The sequence below is a fragment of the Falco naumanni genome, chromosome 2 (genome assembly GCF_017639655.2).
Source record: "Falco naumanni isolate bFalNau1 chromosome 2, bFalNau1.pat, whole genome shotgun sequence".
Lineage (NCBI taxonomy): Eukaryota > Metazoa > Chordata > Aves > Falconiformes > Falconidae > Falco > Falco naumanni.
Window position 1 is genome coordinate 84,716,599 of NC_054055.1, and position 14,311 is coordinate 84,730,909.

At 39.7% G+C, this 14,311-nt stretch overlaps 1 protein-coding gene across 1 annotated transcript in view; it reads right to left on the reverse strand.

The window, feature by feature from the left end:
* The window catches only part of SYTL5 (synaptotagmin like 5), a 63,777-nt gene extending 59,824 nt beyond the window's left edge, over positions 1-3,953 (reverse strand). The window contains exon 1 of the mRNA XM_040582448.1: positions 3,460-3,953. Coding sequence (XP_040438382.1) covers positions 3,460-3,578 — 119 coding nt within the window. The 5' untranslated portion in view covers positions 3,579-3,953. The remainder of the gene's footprint in view (positions 1-3,459) is intronic.
* Positions 3,954-14,311: the final 10,358 nt, after the last annotated feature.

A 14,311-nucleotide genomic window follows, 5' to 3' on the forward strand; every position in this document is an offset into this window, starting at 1 on the left:
TCTCTTTCTCAGTTCAACAATTATTATGCTGGCATCTCCTCTTCTAAAACCACGGTGTTTACAGCTTTGCCTGGTAAAGAATGAGAAGAACCTTTGTGTTTTAAATGGTGTCTAGGAAAACAGTCAAGGCAAGAGAGCAATATACATCAGCAGTAAGTGTGTATTGTGTGTTTGCTCTGTGATAGCATGAGGTTGAGATGAAGACCTAGCTTCAAATGCAAAATGCTATGACCATCAGACCCAGCTCCCTGTGTAACGCCACAGCTAGGAAGGATGCAGTGGGGCTGCTGCTGGAACTGAAACAAATAAACAACAGTTAGATGAAACACACCTCGTATGTGGTACACCCCTCTTCTGGCAAATACATGCGTTCAATTTAGGAATGATTAATGACTTGTGACACTGCATATTAAATGTGATACAGGTTTGCCTAAAAAGGGTCCTAAAAGAATAAAACTATTTTGTAATAGTGAAATAGTAGAAGGATGGGGAAGTAAGGAAGAAGACACGTTTCAGCCCAAACCATTCAGTTTAGAATGCCTTGACTGACATTACCTGGATGCAAGCTTCTCCCAGCAACTCACATGTTAAAAAAAACCCTACGTTTTCACCTTCAATATGGTCAAGTTCACTATTTTTAGATATTCTAGCTCTATGTAATTTAATTATTTCATCTAAATAAACTTAACATTTGAAAATAATCATGATGGTCATTTGGCCAACATAAAAAACATCATAGAGCAATGTTTAGAACACTGTAAGTTATTTGCACAAATAATCTACTAACAGCTTTAAATCAATATTCAAAGCAAATTTCCAGTCACACAAGATGCACACTTAAAGTTAAGAATATATACCCTAATATTTATTAAGCAGGTTCCTTATTTGTATTATTAAAACTAGACCACAGAAAGAGCACTTGCTGCCTTACATGTTTCTCTCACATGTAGGTGAAATATTTGTATGTCAAGTAAAAATACAAGAATAGCCAACTGCACTCCAGAACACAAGCATGAGCCGTATTAGTGGAAATAACTCTTAACAATTTCATTATTAGGACATCCTCCTACACTTACTGTTGCTTTCATGTTTAACAGAAAGATCCTTTCAAGTTATGATGGCTTTTGAAGATGAACAAGGAACAGAAAAGAAATATCAAGGTAGATTCAGAAAGAGTGGAACAGACTAATAAAATTTTTTCAGTACAATGTAGAAGTAAGCATCTTGCCAGCATGAAAAATGACTTGAAAATAAATACAAAGGGACTTGTTCTTCTGCAAAGTACTTCGATATAATATATAACAGATTGTACCAAATGGAATTCCAAAGACAACAAATGTTCCTCTGAAGTATACTTATAAGACATAATTAAAGATATCCTTGCCAGGCTGTATTCAGAAACAAAAAATTATGAAGTCTCCTAGGGAGCAGTTACCCACCCAATTCTTTATAGTTTGTACATCTCAGCAGTCTTTTATAGACTACATTCCACCATTATCAAGCACAGTATGGTCTAGTGGCAATTCTCCAAATATACTCTGAATTAAAAAACAATTGGTTCATATATAGGTGCTAGAAGTATGCATAAGCATCACATTGCATCATTCGTTACCCTAATTGGTATTAGATTAACTTCATTTTCAGCCTTTTCTTAGGGTGCTCTTTCCATTTGTACCAAAACACAGATTAGGCAATACTGCCTGCCACTTTACTGAACTGCATCCTCACAGGTGTCTTGGGTTCTCAAACAGTACATTTGGCAGAGTGACTTCCAGTAGTGCCAAAAAAAAGCAGATTAGAGGGTGTAAGGCATCATATATAAAAAAAAAAAAAAACCAACCAAAAAAACCCCAACAAAACAACAAAACCCCTAAACGAACAAAAAGAAACCAAACCCACAAAACCTCAGGAGTTTCAGCTTTCCACTTGAGGCTGGGAAATGACAGTAGTAGAAAAGAAAGCTTTCTGAGGGGTTGGGACACTAGTGATCTGATACACCATTGCACTTCATACCCATGCATTTGATCGATGACTACTGACATGTCACATGTTTCCAAGGCCACCACCTTAGAAAACTGAAATACTGACTTTGAAATGTTTAACCTATTACAAAACAGAGCACAATGCCTGGAACAAACAGTGCTCCATCTGTTTTCTTCTTCATCTGACAAATCATCAAGGAGATGAAATGATTAATTTGCCCACACCACCATAAAGAAACATCTTTCCTTCCAGTCTTGCAACAGAAGCAGCAACCAGTTTTAGCCCACTCCATTTAGATGAGCCACAATATTCTGCAGTTAAATGGGCTGCACACCAGTAGAGGCATTGCACTTAGACTTGGTTCTCTTAAGGTAGAAAGACTTCCAAAACAGGAGGTTAACTCTGCATGGATTTCCAAGTAATAGTTTTAGACAAAAAAGCCTCAGCAAGCGCTGAGCGTGCATCTCTGCAAGGCACTGTGTCTAAAATGCTTTTTAGCAACTCAATGGGAAGAGCAATGCAGTCTGGCCTTGGAATACATGAACAGAAACCAGCAAAGGCTCAAAATCTTCCCTTTGTCATCCATGACACTCAGCAGCCTTGTCAACACCAAGTGCTGCATACATCCACGCTAAGCCCATTTCTCAGAACCAGCACTGTATAAAAGTTTAAGAGGGCAGTGGGGAGAAGGAGGGGAAGCAACAACAGCAACATACTGGAAAAGCATATGAAACTTCGCAGAACCGATAACTGACCCGCTCTGAGTCATCTAAAATAGCTGACTCTCAGCCTGCCTCCACACATTGTTCTTTGAACTTTGACTTTTACCTTTTTTTCCCCTCAGAAAAGAACACATGGACTCTGTATTAACACCTTGAGTCTCTACTTCTCCCATCAGTGACTCTTCAGATCTATACCTGAGATATTTAGTTTTATTTATTTATTAGTAAATCTAAGACATTTGAAAAATGAAGCGTCCCTCCTCCTCCCTATTCTGTAAACACTGCAACAGAGAGAAAAAGGTCACTATCTCGCCTTTGCCCCGTGTTGCACGGGCCGGTGCACAGAGGCAGGCGCCTACTTTCTCTCCCTGTGACACCTTCCGAACTTCCCCTCCTGCAGCTCTGGAGACACAAAGCATGTACCTCCTCTCAGAGGAAGAAAGTTCAAGAGCCTGACTAAAGCCTTCCATCTCAAAATTTAAATTCTACAGAATCTCAAATTTAAAAACCTCTGCTGTGTATTTTCGCACTTTTTCTTACTCCTTCACCTTGAAGCAACAAACACAAGGGGTTTTTTACAGAGGGCCACACTAGCAAGCAGCTTCCTTTTTAACACTTGACTTTGATTGTAATTAACTGTGCCACCTCCCAACATTCATCCTTCTCCTGAGGCATCTAGAAAATCTTCACTGGGTACCACAAAAATATCTGTACCATGGACCATATTTTTAAGAACAGTAATAAAAAGGGTTACCTTATCCTTTTATCTTCAACTTTTTTCAGATACTCATCTCTCTTCAATACTCCCAATATTGTTTCCCTTTCATGTTCCAGCAAAAATGACAAATTGATGATCTCCAAGTGCTTTGTCATGATTCTTCAGCAGCCACTCTTTCAATGACTCCTTTGCCCAATTGATTCTTCCAATGATTTATTTGCACACGTTCAAAGGCACGTTTGCATCAAAGATCCACACAGTCCAGAGGTATTTTTGAAAAATGTTTCTTTAAGTTAACCAAGAGTCAAGATTGTATTGCTTTGCCTTCCAACTATGCAAGAAATTAAGGTTTCTTCTTTGTTTCTTCCTCAAGAAAGCTCGTCATTTTCCTGGCTAGCGAATGCTCTTGTGTCGTGGCCGACGCTCACTGGCACACTGCTGGTCTTCAGGCTCCATTCACAAGCATCTGCAGAATAAACTTTCTGGCATAATTGCAGTTTGGAGCCAGAAGATAGCCGGGCATATTTTTTTCAAACTACCTGAAAGTCAAAACAAACAAGTGTAGGTGATTTTGGCATTACTATCACGGTCTGACTTGAGAAAGGCTTAATCTAATAACCGTTTGAAAGCCACCAAAGAACGGCTTGCAGACTGCCAGGTTATCTCACAGGCTACTTATATGTCACGTTTTCTATGTTGTTGTTTATTTACTCACTCATGCTTGATTATTATACTCCCACAAGGGCTCTGCAATTATCTTCCTACTGCAATACATTTAAATGACTATATTCACCCTGTAATACTTCCATCCTAACAGTACTAAGCATGCTGGTGAGGGGGAGAAATGATTCTACTCATTTGCCTGAGATTGCTTTAAGGGAAAAGTAAAAATTAACAAGTGGAAGAGCTTCAGAGGACAGTACTACAGGTAAGACACTTCAAAACAATTACACATCTGCACCTCTGCAAGTCATCCATTATACTCTCTTCACTGTCAACACAGAGAAATAGGAACTTTCAAGGAGTTATTTATCCACTTACTGCAGACAATTTAGGATGACATGTTCTAGAAATGCCCATTCCCTTCCGGTAAATACAGCTAGAACTTACAGTGACTTATTACAATGGAGCTACCCAGAAGTAAGACAAATTTAACTTTTTTTTTCTTTTTTTTTCTTCTTCTTTTTTTTGGTCATTTCTGAACAGAAACCCACTGTCAAACAAAACCAGAAGAGACACCCTCGTCCATATTGCAGCTCTGAACTTGACCTTATTTGGAAAGGGTCGCCAGGAAGCTACTTGGAAAACATCTAAAATTTCTAATTAACTGGTTGGAACATCCAGCCCTCACAATCTCATAAGTAAACATAGAATTTCATATCAAAACAAGGCATGACCTCCAAGACACTTTCCCTTAAAAAAATTAAGATGTGTGAACAGATGCACATTGTGTGTTGAAGCATACACATATAATACACAGTATACAAACATTAACCCATTTATACACAAAAAATGCATCCACATCATCATATGTAAGTGCAAATACATATGTGTGCATATATGCTTTAATTCATATTTATTTTGCATTATGCATGGCTGGTTTTTGTTCTTCTAAAGCAGCTTTTAAGAAATTCAATATTTTTTTAATTTTTTTTAAAGCAGCCCTTGCTTCCCTAGCTTTCAACAGTTTGGAAAGGTTTTAACAAAGATAACTAGCACAGAGAATTGAAGGAGTAGCATTCACGGTCTAACACAACTATGGATATAAGACAAGATATCCTTTTGTTTCTCTTCCTAACATCCACTGAAGCAGCAACTACTGTTGCCAATGACATCAAGTGAAATTCTTGTGTTGCTTTTCACCAACTACTTCAGAATATGAGTTCTGAAACACCCCATTGCCTCTGTTATCTGACTATTTATTAGTAAAGGATACAAATATCACAATTCAAGTTCAAAGGAGATTTTTTCCTCATGTTAGTTTTACATGAGCATGGGAATTTCTGATATTTTGTAACCTGTTCCAGTTAATATTTAATTAATTAATCAAATCAAATTAATAAAAAAATCATGACGTATATATAGCTGTCATACAAATATTTTTACCTATTTTATTCCTGATAAAGCAGTAATATAAATCTTACTGTTTCTGTAGTACAGATCCAACGATCAGTGTCACATTCATCAAGTAAGAAAATGGGACAAAGGTCACACATGAACTGAAAGCACACAACAAATCAATGCAAGGCAGAAATACAAGTCAGGATTGCCAATTATGAACTTACTATTACTGAAAGTCAGGAAAAAACCCACAGACTACTACTTCTGGCTAGGTTGCTATCTTACATATATAAAAGTCAAATAATAAAAACACACATGGAGAAAAAATAGTTTAGTTCTCTGTGTTTATTTCATACAAAGAAACCCAAACACTGGACCATTATGTTTATTCTTAAATTCTTGAAAATGGTGTTTCTATGACTACCATAAGGCCAAGTTACTTGTAAGTGAAAGGATGAAATCCAACATGTGAATTATACTTTGTTCTACCCAGGCTAGCTTCTTTCTTGAGCCGCCTAGCAAAATGTCTGGTGAAAACGGTACTTTCAGCCCATACAGATCCTAACATCGGTAGGCTGTGGAGCATGGCCATTGGCATAAATCCCACAGAGCCAAGTTCAGCTGTTGGAGGATAAGCTGAGTTACTTGGCTGGTCAAGGTGCTCCAAACTTCTGTTCACAAGTTTTCCTCACAGGGGTGGCGTAGGTGACACACAGCATTATTCTGACAGGCTTCTTCTTTTTTTTTTTTTTTTTTTTTTTTTTAACTGAGAAAGAGTGCCAAGTGTTATTGAAAAATGGAAAACTAAGGTTATGGAGAAAGAATGAGCAATACAAGAAATGTAAAGCAACAAAAGTGTTAAAAGTGGTCGCTGACAGCACCATTACTGTCTTGACGATGTGATACAGGTAACTAGGGCTCTTGCAGAAAAACAGTGCAGTGGTACGATATGGAGGCTGACAAGAACACTCTGCTTTGTAAGATGTATTCTGGTATTGGGAATCCAGGGCAGAGAAAAAAACAGTTCAAATAATTAACTTGACATCTGGCCACATTTTCTGAGCTTGTTTCTTTTAACTCTGAAGAGGTTAGCAGTCCTATCACAATATCTGAAAACCACAAAAATTCTCTTTGGCTAAGCATATCGCCTATCCTTGCTTGTCCTGGAAGATTTTTCTATCAATACAGGGAGACACGTATGAAATCCAAAATTACTAAGGTGACATGCCATAACTGGGAATCCAGTTATTTCATTTGCCACCTGGAGCAGCCATCTTGAGCATAGGGTCAAACATGTAGACTCCAGAGCAGAACTAAGCACTGGTAAGGGCGATAAGTTCACAAACTGACAAATAGATGGGCTTAAAATTTAAGGGAGTGTTACACATTCCTATGCCAGACGTAGATGAGCTGAAAGATGATTCCATTAAGTTTCTTACAGCTTTCACCAGTGAGAAAATCCTAAACCACAGAGCACACACCACTGGAAGCAGAGGCAACACTTGCAGACAGAAAGCAGGTGGGATCTAAATCCCACACGAACAGAGATCTTTCTGAGCCACAAATCAACACTGGCCCCTGGCTACGCTCAGCAATAGATGTGGAAGTTAGATATAGGGGTCAGCACCAGAGATGGTGGAAAGAGGTTTGAAGGCATGAAGCGTGGAGGAAGCATGCGAGAGGTTAACAAAGGGGAGAATGGAAGAATTATTCTCACTGCCCACAGGCACAACCTGACATTGCAGCTGATCTCTGAGTTACCACTGGCTTCCTTGCCAGATGAAACTGGCTTAGAAACACCAGAGCAGATTCACTGGACAGTGGTCCAGTCCACAAAATTCTGGTATGTCATGCTGATGGTCAACCTTTTAGGTGAACTATGTGAATTTTGAATAGAAATTATTACAGTCTTGTTTGTAAAGACAACAGAAACTATGTTAGAGTTTGCAGTATAGAGAATAATGCAGAATATTATGTTTACCAAATAGACAGATAGACCCAAATTACATTCATGTTACCCACATTAACAGAAAGATGTTTGTAGTAAAATCTATTCTTAGAGAAAGACTATAATCAACTGAAGTTTTATTCTAATCACAATTCTAATTTTTACGGAACAGACCTGGGAATAGATCCTTTAGTCTTATTTATGACAAAAATCTTGCGGGTTTTAACTGCCTTTGTCAAGTAACAGTGGGATTTAGCAACTGTCATAAAATGCCATTTTACCTGCTTATGTGTTCAACCAGCTCCAGGTAGTTTAAAATATCTTGTGAATTCGCAAAAATATTTGCCTAAAGAGCCGGGACAGCAGCCTGCTTAATGATCTCATACTCAGCATTAGCAAGGCATAAAACCCACCAATAACAAACCCCAGCATCCTCAAATTTCCCTCATTGCCTTGCTGGGGGAGCACAATTCCCAGCACAACACTGAGCACGTAACTGCAGTAACGTATCTGATGCTGAGATAGACAGTTTCTCCATCCGCAGGCTATCTAATATACGTGTACTAACCAGCTAATTGACATTAAGATTCAGACTCACCTCCCACATTTTCTTCTGCACTATGAAATTGCTACTCAAAAGCAATAGATTTCCTAGCCGGCCACGGCCTAGCTGCTGAAGCTTCAGCCACTATCTCAAGAGAAGCTCATATTTGTTCAGACAAGATCCCTTCCAAACACATTACACTCGTGACCTCTGCTGAGGCAGTACTCTGCCCCAAGCCAGCTGAAGCACTAGCAGCAGTTAACTTTTGCATAAGCCGAGTTTTCCCACTTCTTAGATAATATTACTCTTGCAAGGCTGTCTTTCAGGACCAAAAATAGTGCAGGCATCTTTACCCTACGTGACTCAGGTCTAGTCAAAAACCCCTTGTCCCTGCATCCTACTTCACTCCTGTCTGATTAGACAAATTTTGTGCTGAAGCTGGTAACACTGCCTTCATTCTGCCATGTGCTGGTACAAGATGTACCAAAGCATCACCTGCCTCACAGCAGGAAACCATCTGGTTTAGCACCCATATATGCAGGGCAAGTGGTGGGCATCTCTGCTATAAACATAGTTGTTAACCCAGCAGGAATCCTTGCTCTATAGAAAAGGAGAGCAATAAGTAATGAGATACTGTTTTTAATAAGCTACCACTAAAGACTGCTTTAGAGAACACATGATTAGAGACCAGATTTGTATTTCACATTAAGATTTAACAGGAAAATTTGCTCTTCTCCTTTCCTGCACTACTTTTGTCTCTCTCTGTAAATAGTCAAGAATGAATTAGCTGACAAAAGTTGAATTATGAACCCACCTAGGGTTTAAAAACAAAACCAGCCAGCTAGCTTTTAGAAAGCAACAATGTTCCTTTTAAGAGACTTCTGATGTTTTATTAAGCAGCCCTGTGGCTGGTTAGGAAATGTAGTTGTTTTCATCCTAAACTGAGTGAAGATTTCACTCAACAGAGCAATTGAAGAGCACTAAAATGCAAATTAGAACACACAGGAAAAATGCAAAGCCCTCTAAAAGAATGAGCTTAGTTCTAATCTACATTCAGTATGTAGATAGAGCACTAATTTCTTAAGTCAGAGTAAAACAATGATCTAATGTTATACTTGCAAAGGAAGTAGTAATGGAGGAGGAATGAGTGAAGTGACTCAAGTGCAAGACGGTGAGCCTCTCAAGTATGTGGTTGCTTTCTCTTGCCTCATGGAAAGGAGTAAAACTGCTCACTGGGACTATCCATGTGCTTTCCCCACTTCTCTTATCCCTGTAAAAAGGGATTTCTTGAATGTAGTCTTCCTCTCTGAAGCTATTGTTCAGAGAAGATGCATTAGAAATAACAGACTCTTACTAGCACATGACAGCAAAATTAGACACAAGTGAATAGTAAGGTGCAGTTTATGCTGCAGTATACCTGCATCCACTGTATATAGGTAGCACACCTATCCAGAGAGTACTTGCTCACCCTCCTAAGACAAAAGTATTACTTAAGGCTTGTTTAAGGTGGGGTGGGGGGGTGGGGGGGTGGGGGGGGGTGGGGGGAGGGGAGAGAAAAAGAGAAAAAGCATTACAGTGAGGAAGAACATACCATTTATTTTTGCTAACTGCTAGCATAGCTAGCTGCTTGTAAGAATTAGAAATACAGCACCCTCCAAATGGAATCGTTGTGAGGGATATTAGGGAAGAGCTACAGGACACACAATGAATCCACTGCCATCAGAGACACTTGTAGTTACCACAGGTGCAGCGAGCATTGCTGTCACTGCCGCATGTATCCTGCCAAACCCAGCAAACCAACACCTTCATCTGCACTCCAGAATGTTTTCCCCTCATTTCTCCCCCATGTCCTCAGCAAGCAGGAGAAGCATCCTGCTCTCAAGGGGCAGAGCCAAAAGGAAGCGAGGTGAAGGGAGAGGAATTATCCTCTTTTCTTCAATGGTGCTATTATCAAATTCCTTGATGCAAGAAATTGCTGCCACCGCTGAGCCATTATGTTTACTTAGCCAGAAGCCAGTATGTGGAACAATTTAGTGACTCAGCAACAGAGGCAGCATTTTCCACGTGCGCTGACTGCAGTGGCATGGGAACCACGGCACCACTTCACATCGCTTGAGTGACAGAGCCTTCACCTACTGCTGGTGGGAAATTCTTTGCCAGCAGAGAAATGTAGCCTGCACTACACATCTTTACTAGCATGGGAGTTTCCGGGACAGGCACCAACAGTAGCCAAATGCAACATGGTATGGTGCACTGTAATTGACTTTTATCACATAAGAAGCTGGGATCTATCATCTGAAAAAGCACCAACCACTGCCCAAACTCAAGCTGCATAAGGGACAACGGCCAAGTTGGAAACTCAGCAGGAGCAGGACTGATGGCACTGCTGCCTCTTACACATGCTTCAGGAGGCCACAGTTCCCACCTCCCAGCTGAGTGCTCACGCTGTGTATCACAGACTGGTGATTTTGGCCCAACACACCCAGCTTTGGCACTCAAATGAAAAGAAGCACATTTCACATATGTGCTGCTTAAAACACACAAGTCTCGTGTATGCTGACTTGATTCACATGGCAGACTGAAATAAAATTCAAAAGTAAGACGACATCATTAGGCAACCACCAAAACATGGTCCATGTTCACAGTTATCTTTTATCTTTTCTGAGATGCACAGCTGTATGCAAGCTTAATACGGGGGAAGGAAGGGAAAGACTGCCAACATTAAGTCTAATAAAATGGCAGAAAGACATAAAAAGTTTCTTATCATACCAAGAACCTGTACCAATTGTAAAGCTTGCCATGTTGAGATGTAATGGCCAGCTTTTGTCTCTTTCTGTTTTAACTTAAGCATACTGCTTGCAGAATACGGTATACAGGAGCAAGAAAAACCAGCTTCACTTCTCAATGATGTGTTTGCAGAGTACACACGCCCAGGTATGCAAACTAAGGGCCAGGAGGTACTGAAGCACCTGGAAATACTTGTTGCACAAACCCAATAAATTTGCAAGGTAAGGAAGAGCAACTCAAGACACTGAAATCAAGTGGCAAGAAGAGAAAATCAAACCAGATTTGTTGAATGTGATCTCAGTTAATGGCACACAGGTTAAACTGAGTGAGAGCTCTAGTCAGTATTACAGTGCAAATAGTAAGCAGATTATTTGGTTAAGAACAAATTTCAAAGATCTTTAGATAGAGGAACAGGAAAATTTATGAACTGGCAATTCTTATATTGCATTAAAGCAAGGGCCACGTATGAGTGGCAGCCTCATTGTCTGAAGAGACATTAAAAGCACAGAATACCATCACACAAATGTGTATCAGTGCACTGGAATTAACAAAACCCGAGAGAAAAGCTGGAACTCTAATTCTGTAAGTCTACCTAAGACACGTAGTATAAGCGTGTTTGACTTCATAATAATCAGAAAAACTGAGATTCATTAATCAAATAGAAACAATGGATTCAGAAGCAGTTTATTTTTTAGGTCAGGCACAATTCCAGCTTTCTGGTAATGTCTTGGCAAAACTGTCATATACCTGCAGGACTGCAGATCTCTCTCCAGCCACAGTCAATGCCTGCAAGCTGTATCTAGTTTCTAGCACTAGTGTAATAACATTTCAAAAATCATGTGTTTGAGGACAAAACCAATAATGTTAAAGCTTATGGAGTCTATGAAGTATTCCACCTTACTGGGTAAAAAAGCAATAAATTAACATGCCTGATAATACAAATAAGACAGCTAAGACTAAGCTCAGCGTAGCCAGTCTAAGCATTCATTACACCATGCTCCTACTACAGGCGGAGACCTGTTTGTTTTTCAACCCTTACAAAAATCTTCAAGTAACATGAAAAAGCATTTTTAGAAAAATAAAAATGACATTTTCTGTTTCCTTGCTACAGAATTTTAGGCTCACACAGCTGCCCAAATGGTCAGGTTACATACCACATGCAACAGAGAACACCACTGCCCACTGTAACTCCCTGCTGAGTATACTGCTTGGCTGCTACCCCAACAACCTTGTGTTATTTTTCAAGTGCACTATGCTGGGAGAAAGGCAGCATCCATGCAGGCAGGGACGCAAGTGCAGAACAGACCAAAGGTAGAGTACACCAGACAGCTGTGAACACAAGCACAACCTCCCCAGAGATCCTACAAAACAATGAAATAAGAGAATTTAACTCTTAGGTGATGCTTTGGAATAAACAAATATTTAATAATCTTCTCTATATCACACTGCTTTAGCTAACATACTTACAAACAGGAGGCAAGGAGGGGGAAGAATGACACAACAGGGTGGCAACTTTTTCCTTTTGTTTTACTCATCATTGAGTAAACGTGGTTCAATTTCCTGGCTGAGCATTTAATCAGAAAAGATTATACCCTCCCAGGGTAAGAATGGAAATAAAATTCAATGCGTCAGCTTGCAAAATTAAACAAGCCAAACAGATCTGAACCAACGAACGAAGGAAGAAAAAAATATTTTTGCTATTGTTAAGCAAAAAAAATCTGTACAATGTTAAATCATCCATGAAAATATGACTTAGGGCTTGAGTCATCTCAGTCTTACTGCTTAGTCACAGGGTGTATGAAGGCAGTATTCATTCAGTACTGAACTTTACGTTAATACTTTTTAAGTTATACTTAATACTTTTTAAGTTAAGAGCCCTGTGTCTCTATACTTTGTGGTATATTCCCCACATTAACACAGGCTTGGCATTTTGGAGCAAGAAATCACTTCTTGATATTGAGTTCTCTTAAAAATAGAAAGCAAGTACAACGCCAGCAAGTGTCCCAATCCTTCTTTCTAACGGCTAGCATTTCTTACAACTACCAACACAGTGAGTTTAGGAGAACTTAAATTAGTACATGCAATGTTTTGACATGATTGCATTTGACACCAGGATGCGTGGGACAGGAATGAACTAACACACACAGGACACCTGAAGCCATTATCATCTCTGTTACTGGTCAGCAGCTGGTGCTCTGTGATCTGGTTATGGCCTGTCTCCATCCTCCTTAAACACCCCGTCCCCTATTCACCGGGACTGGAGGCTGCTCTGGAGAGCAGCCGTCATGTGTGACTGACTGTGTGAGAGATCCCTGAGGCAGTGCTCTGTACTGCAGCACTATCACAGGAAGCTTCACCCTACTTAAAACAGAAAAAGTGTGATAAACCAAGAGGATTATTTTCATTGTTTAATCAGATGTTCTCACAAAAAAAGTATCTGTTTCTTTTAGCTGCAGCAAATGATTCACCGACACATCAGTAGGTTTGCTTGGTTGTTTTTCCTCCCCCCAACACAAATTTCTTATAGAAAACAGAAGCAGGTATGTTCTACAGAAATGGGTGAGGATTCTTCAAAAATTTCAACAAAAAATTGTTTGTAAGTCTTCAAGTTCAAATGTTTTCACTACTGTGCTGAATTAAGAGTACTCCAAAGAAGATGCTTTGAATTTATCAAATATTTCATTTTGCAGAAAAGCTCATGACTATCAATCTGAGGTTTAGTTCACTAGGTAAAATTCTGTCATTGACTTTGCTTTCTTCATGACTGAAGAAAAATTAAAATATATCTGCACTTTGCAAGGGGGCTGCAGGAAGATTGCTGAGGAACTGCAGCCAGGCTGCAGACAGAGAAAAGGGAACTAGCATTTAGAAGAGCAGCCATTTGGAAAAGCATCCACCAAGCCAGTGATATGCCCTCTGGGTCTGGGGAGAAGGAAACCCATACCTTGCATGTGAGTGCTTTGAATGAGGAAATGTGTGTATGTCATGTGTGTGTGTGCGTAGAAGGTGAGAAATCCAGTTCTCCATTATTTCAGCCCGTTAGATGCTAAGTGCTTCTTTGTCTTTCTGCAAAAACAGTATGGTGTAATAATGCTCATCCTCCGCTACGCATGATAATAGCTTTCTATTTGATTTAGCAAAGGAACTGGATTCAGATTTTAATGAAAAGAAATAAGTCTGTTTTCGTGCACACCAAAGGTATGTTACCATACAGTATATGACATCTCTACAGAGGCGTAAAAAAACTTTAGGAGACACATCTGCCCAAGGCAGGGGGACAGAGGTGGATGTTGGACTAGGTGGTTTTTCAAGGTCCCTGCCAACTCAAACCATCCTATGATTCTATTCTATCAGCTCTCTTACTTATTCTGACCCAGTCATCCAGCCCCACTCTATAAGCAATGGAGAGAAACAGGCGTTTCTAGGGCATGACTCACCTCATATTCACGAGAAGATTTTAGAAAAGGACAGAGGAATCTTTGTCTAGTGACATCCATTTCTTTCCACTGACCGTGAAGGGGATGCAGCATAACTACCTCAAGTGCAGG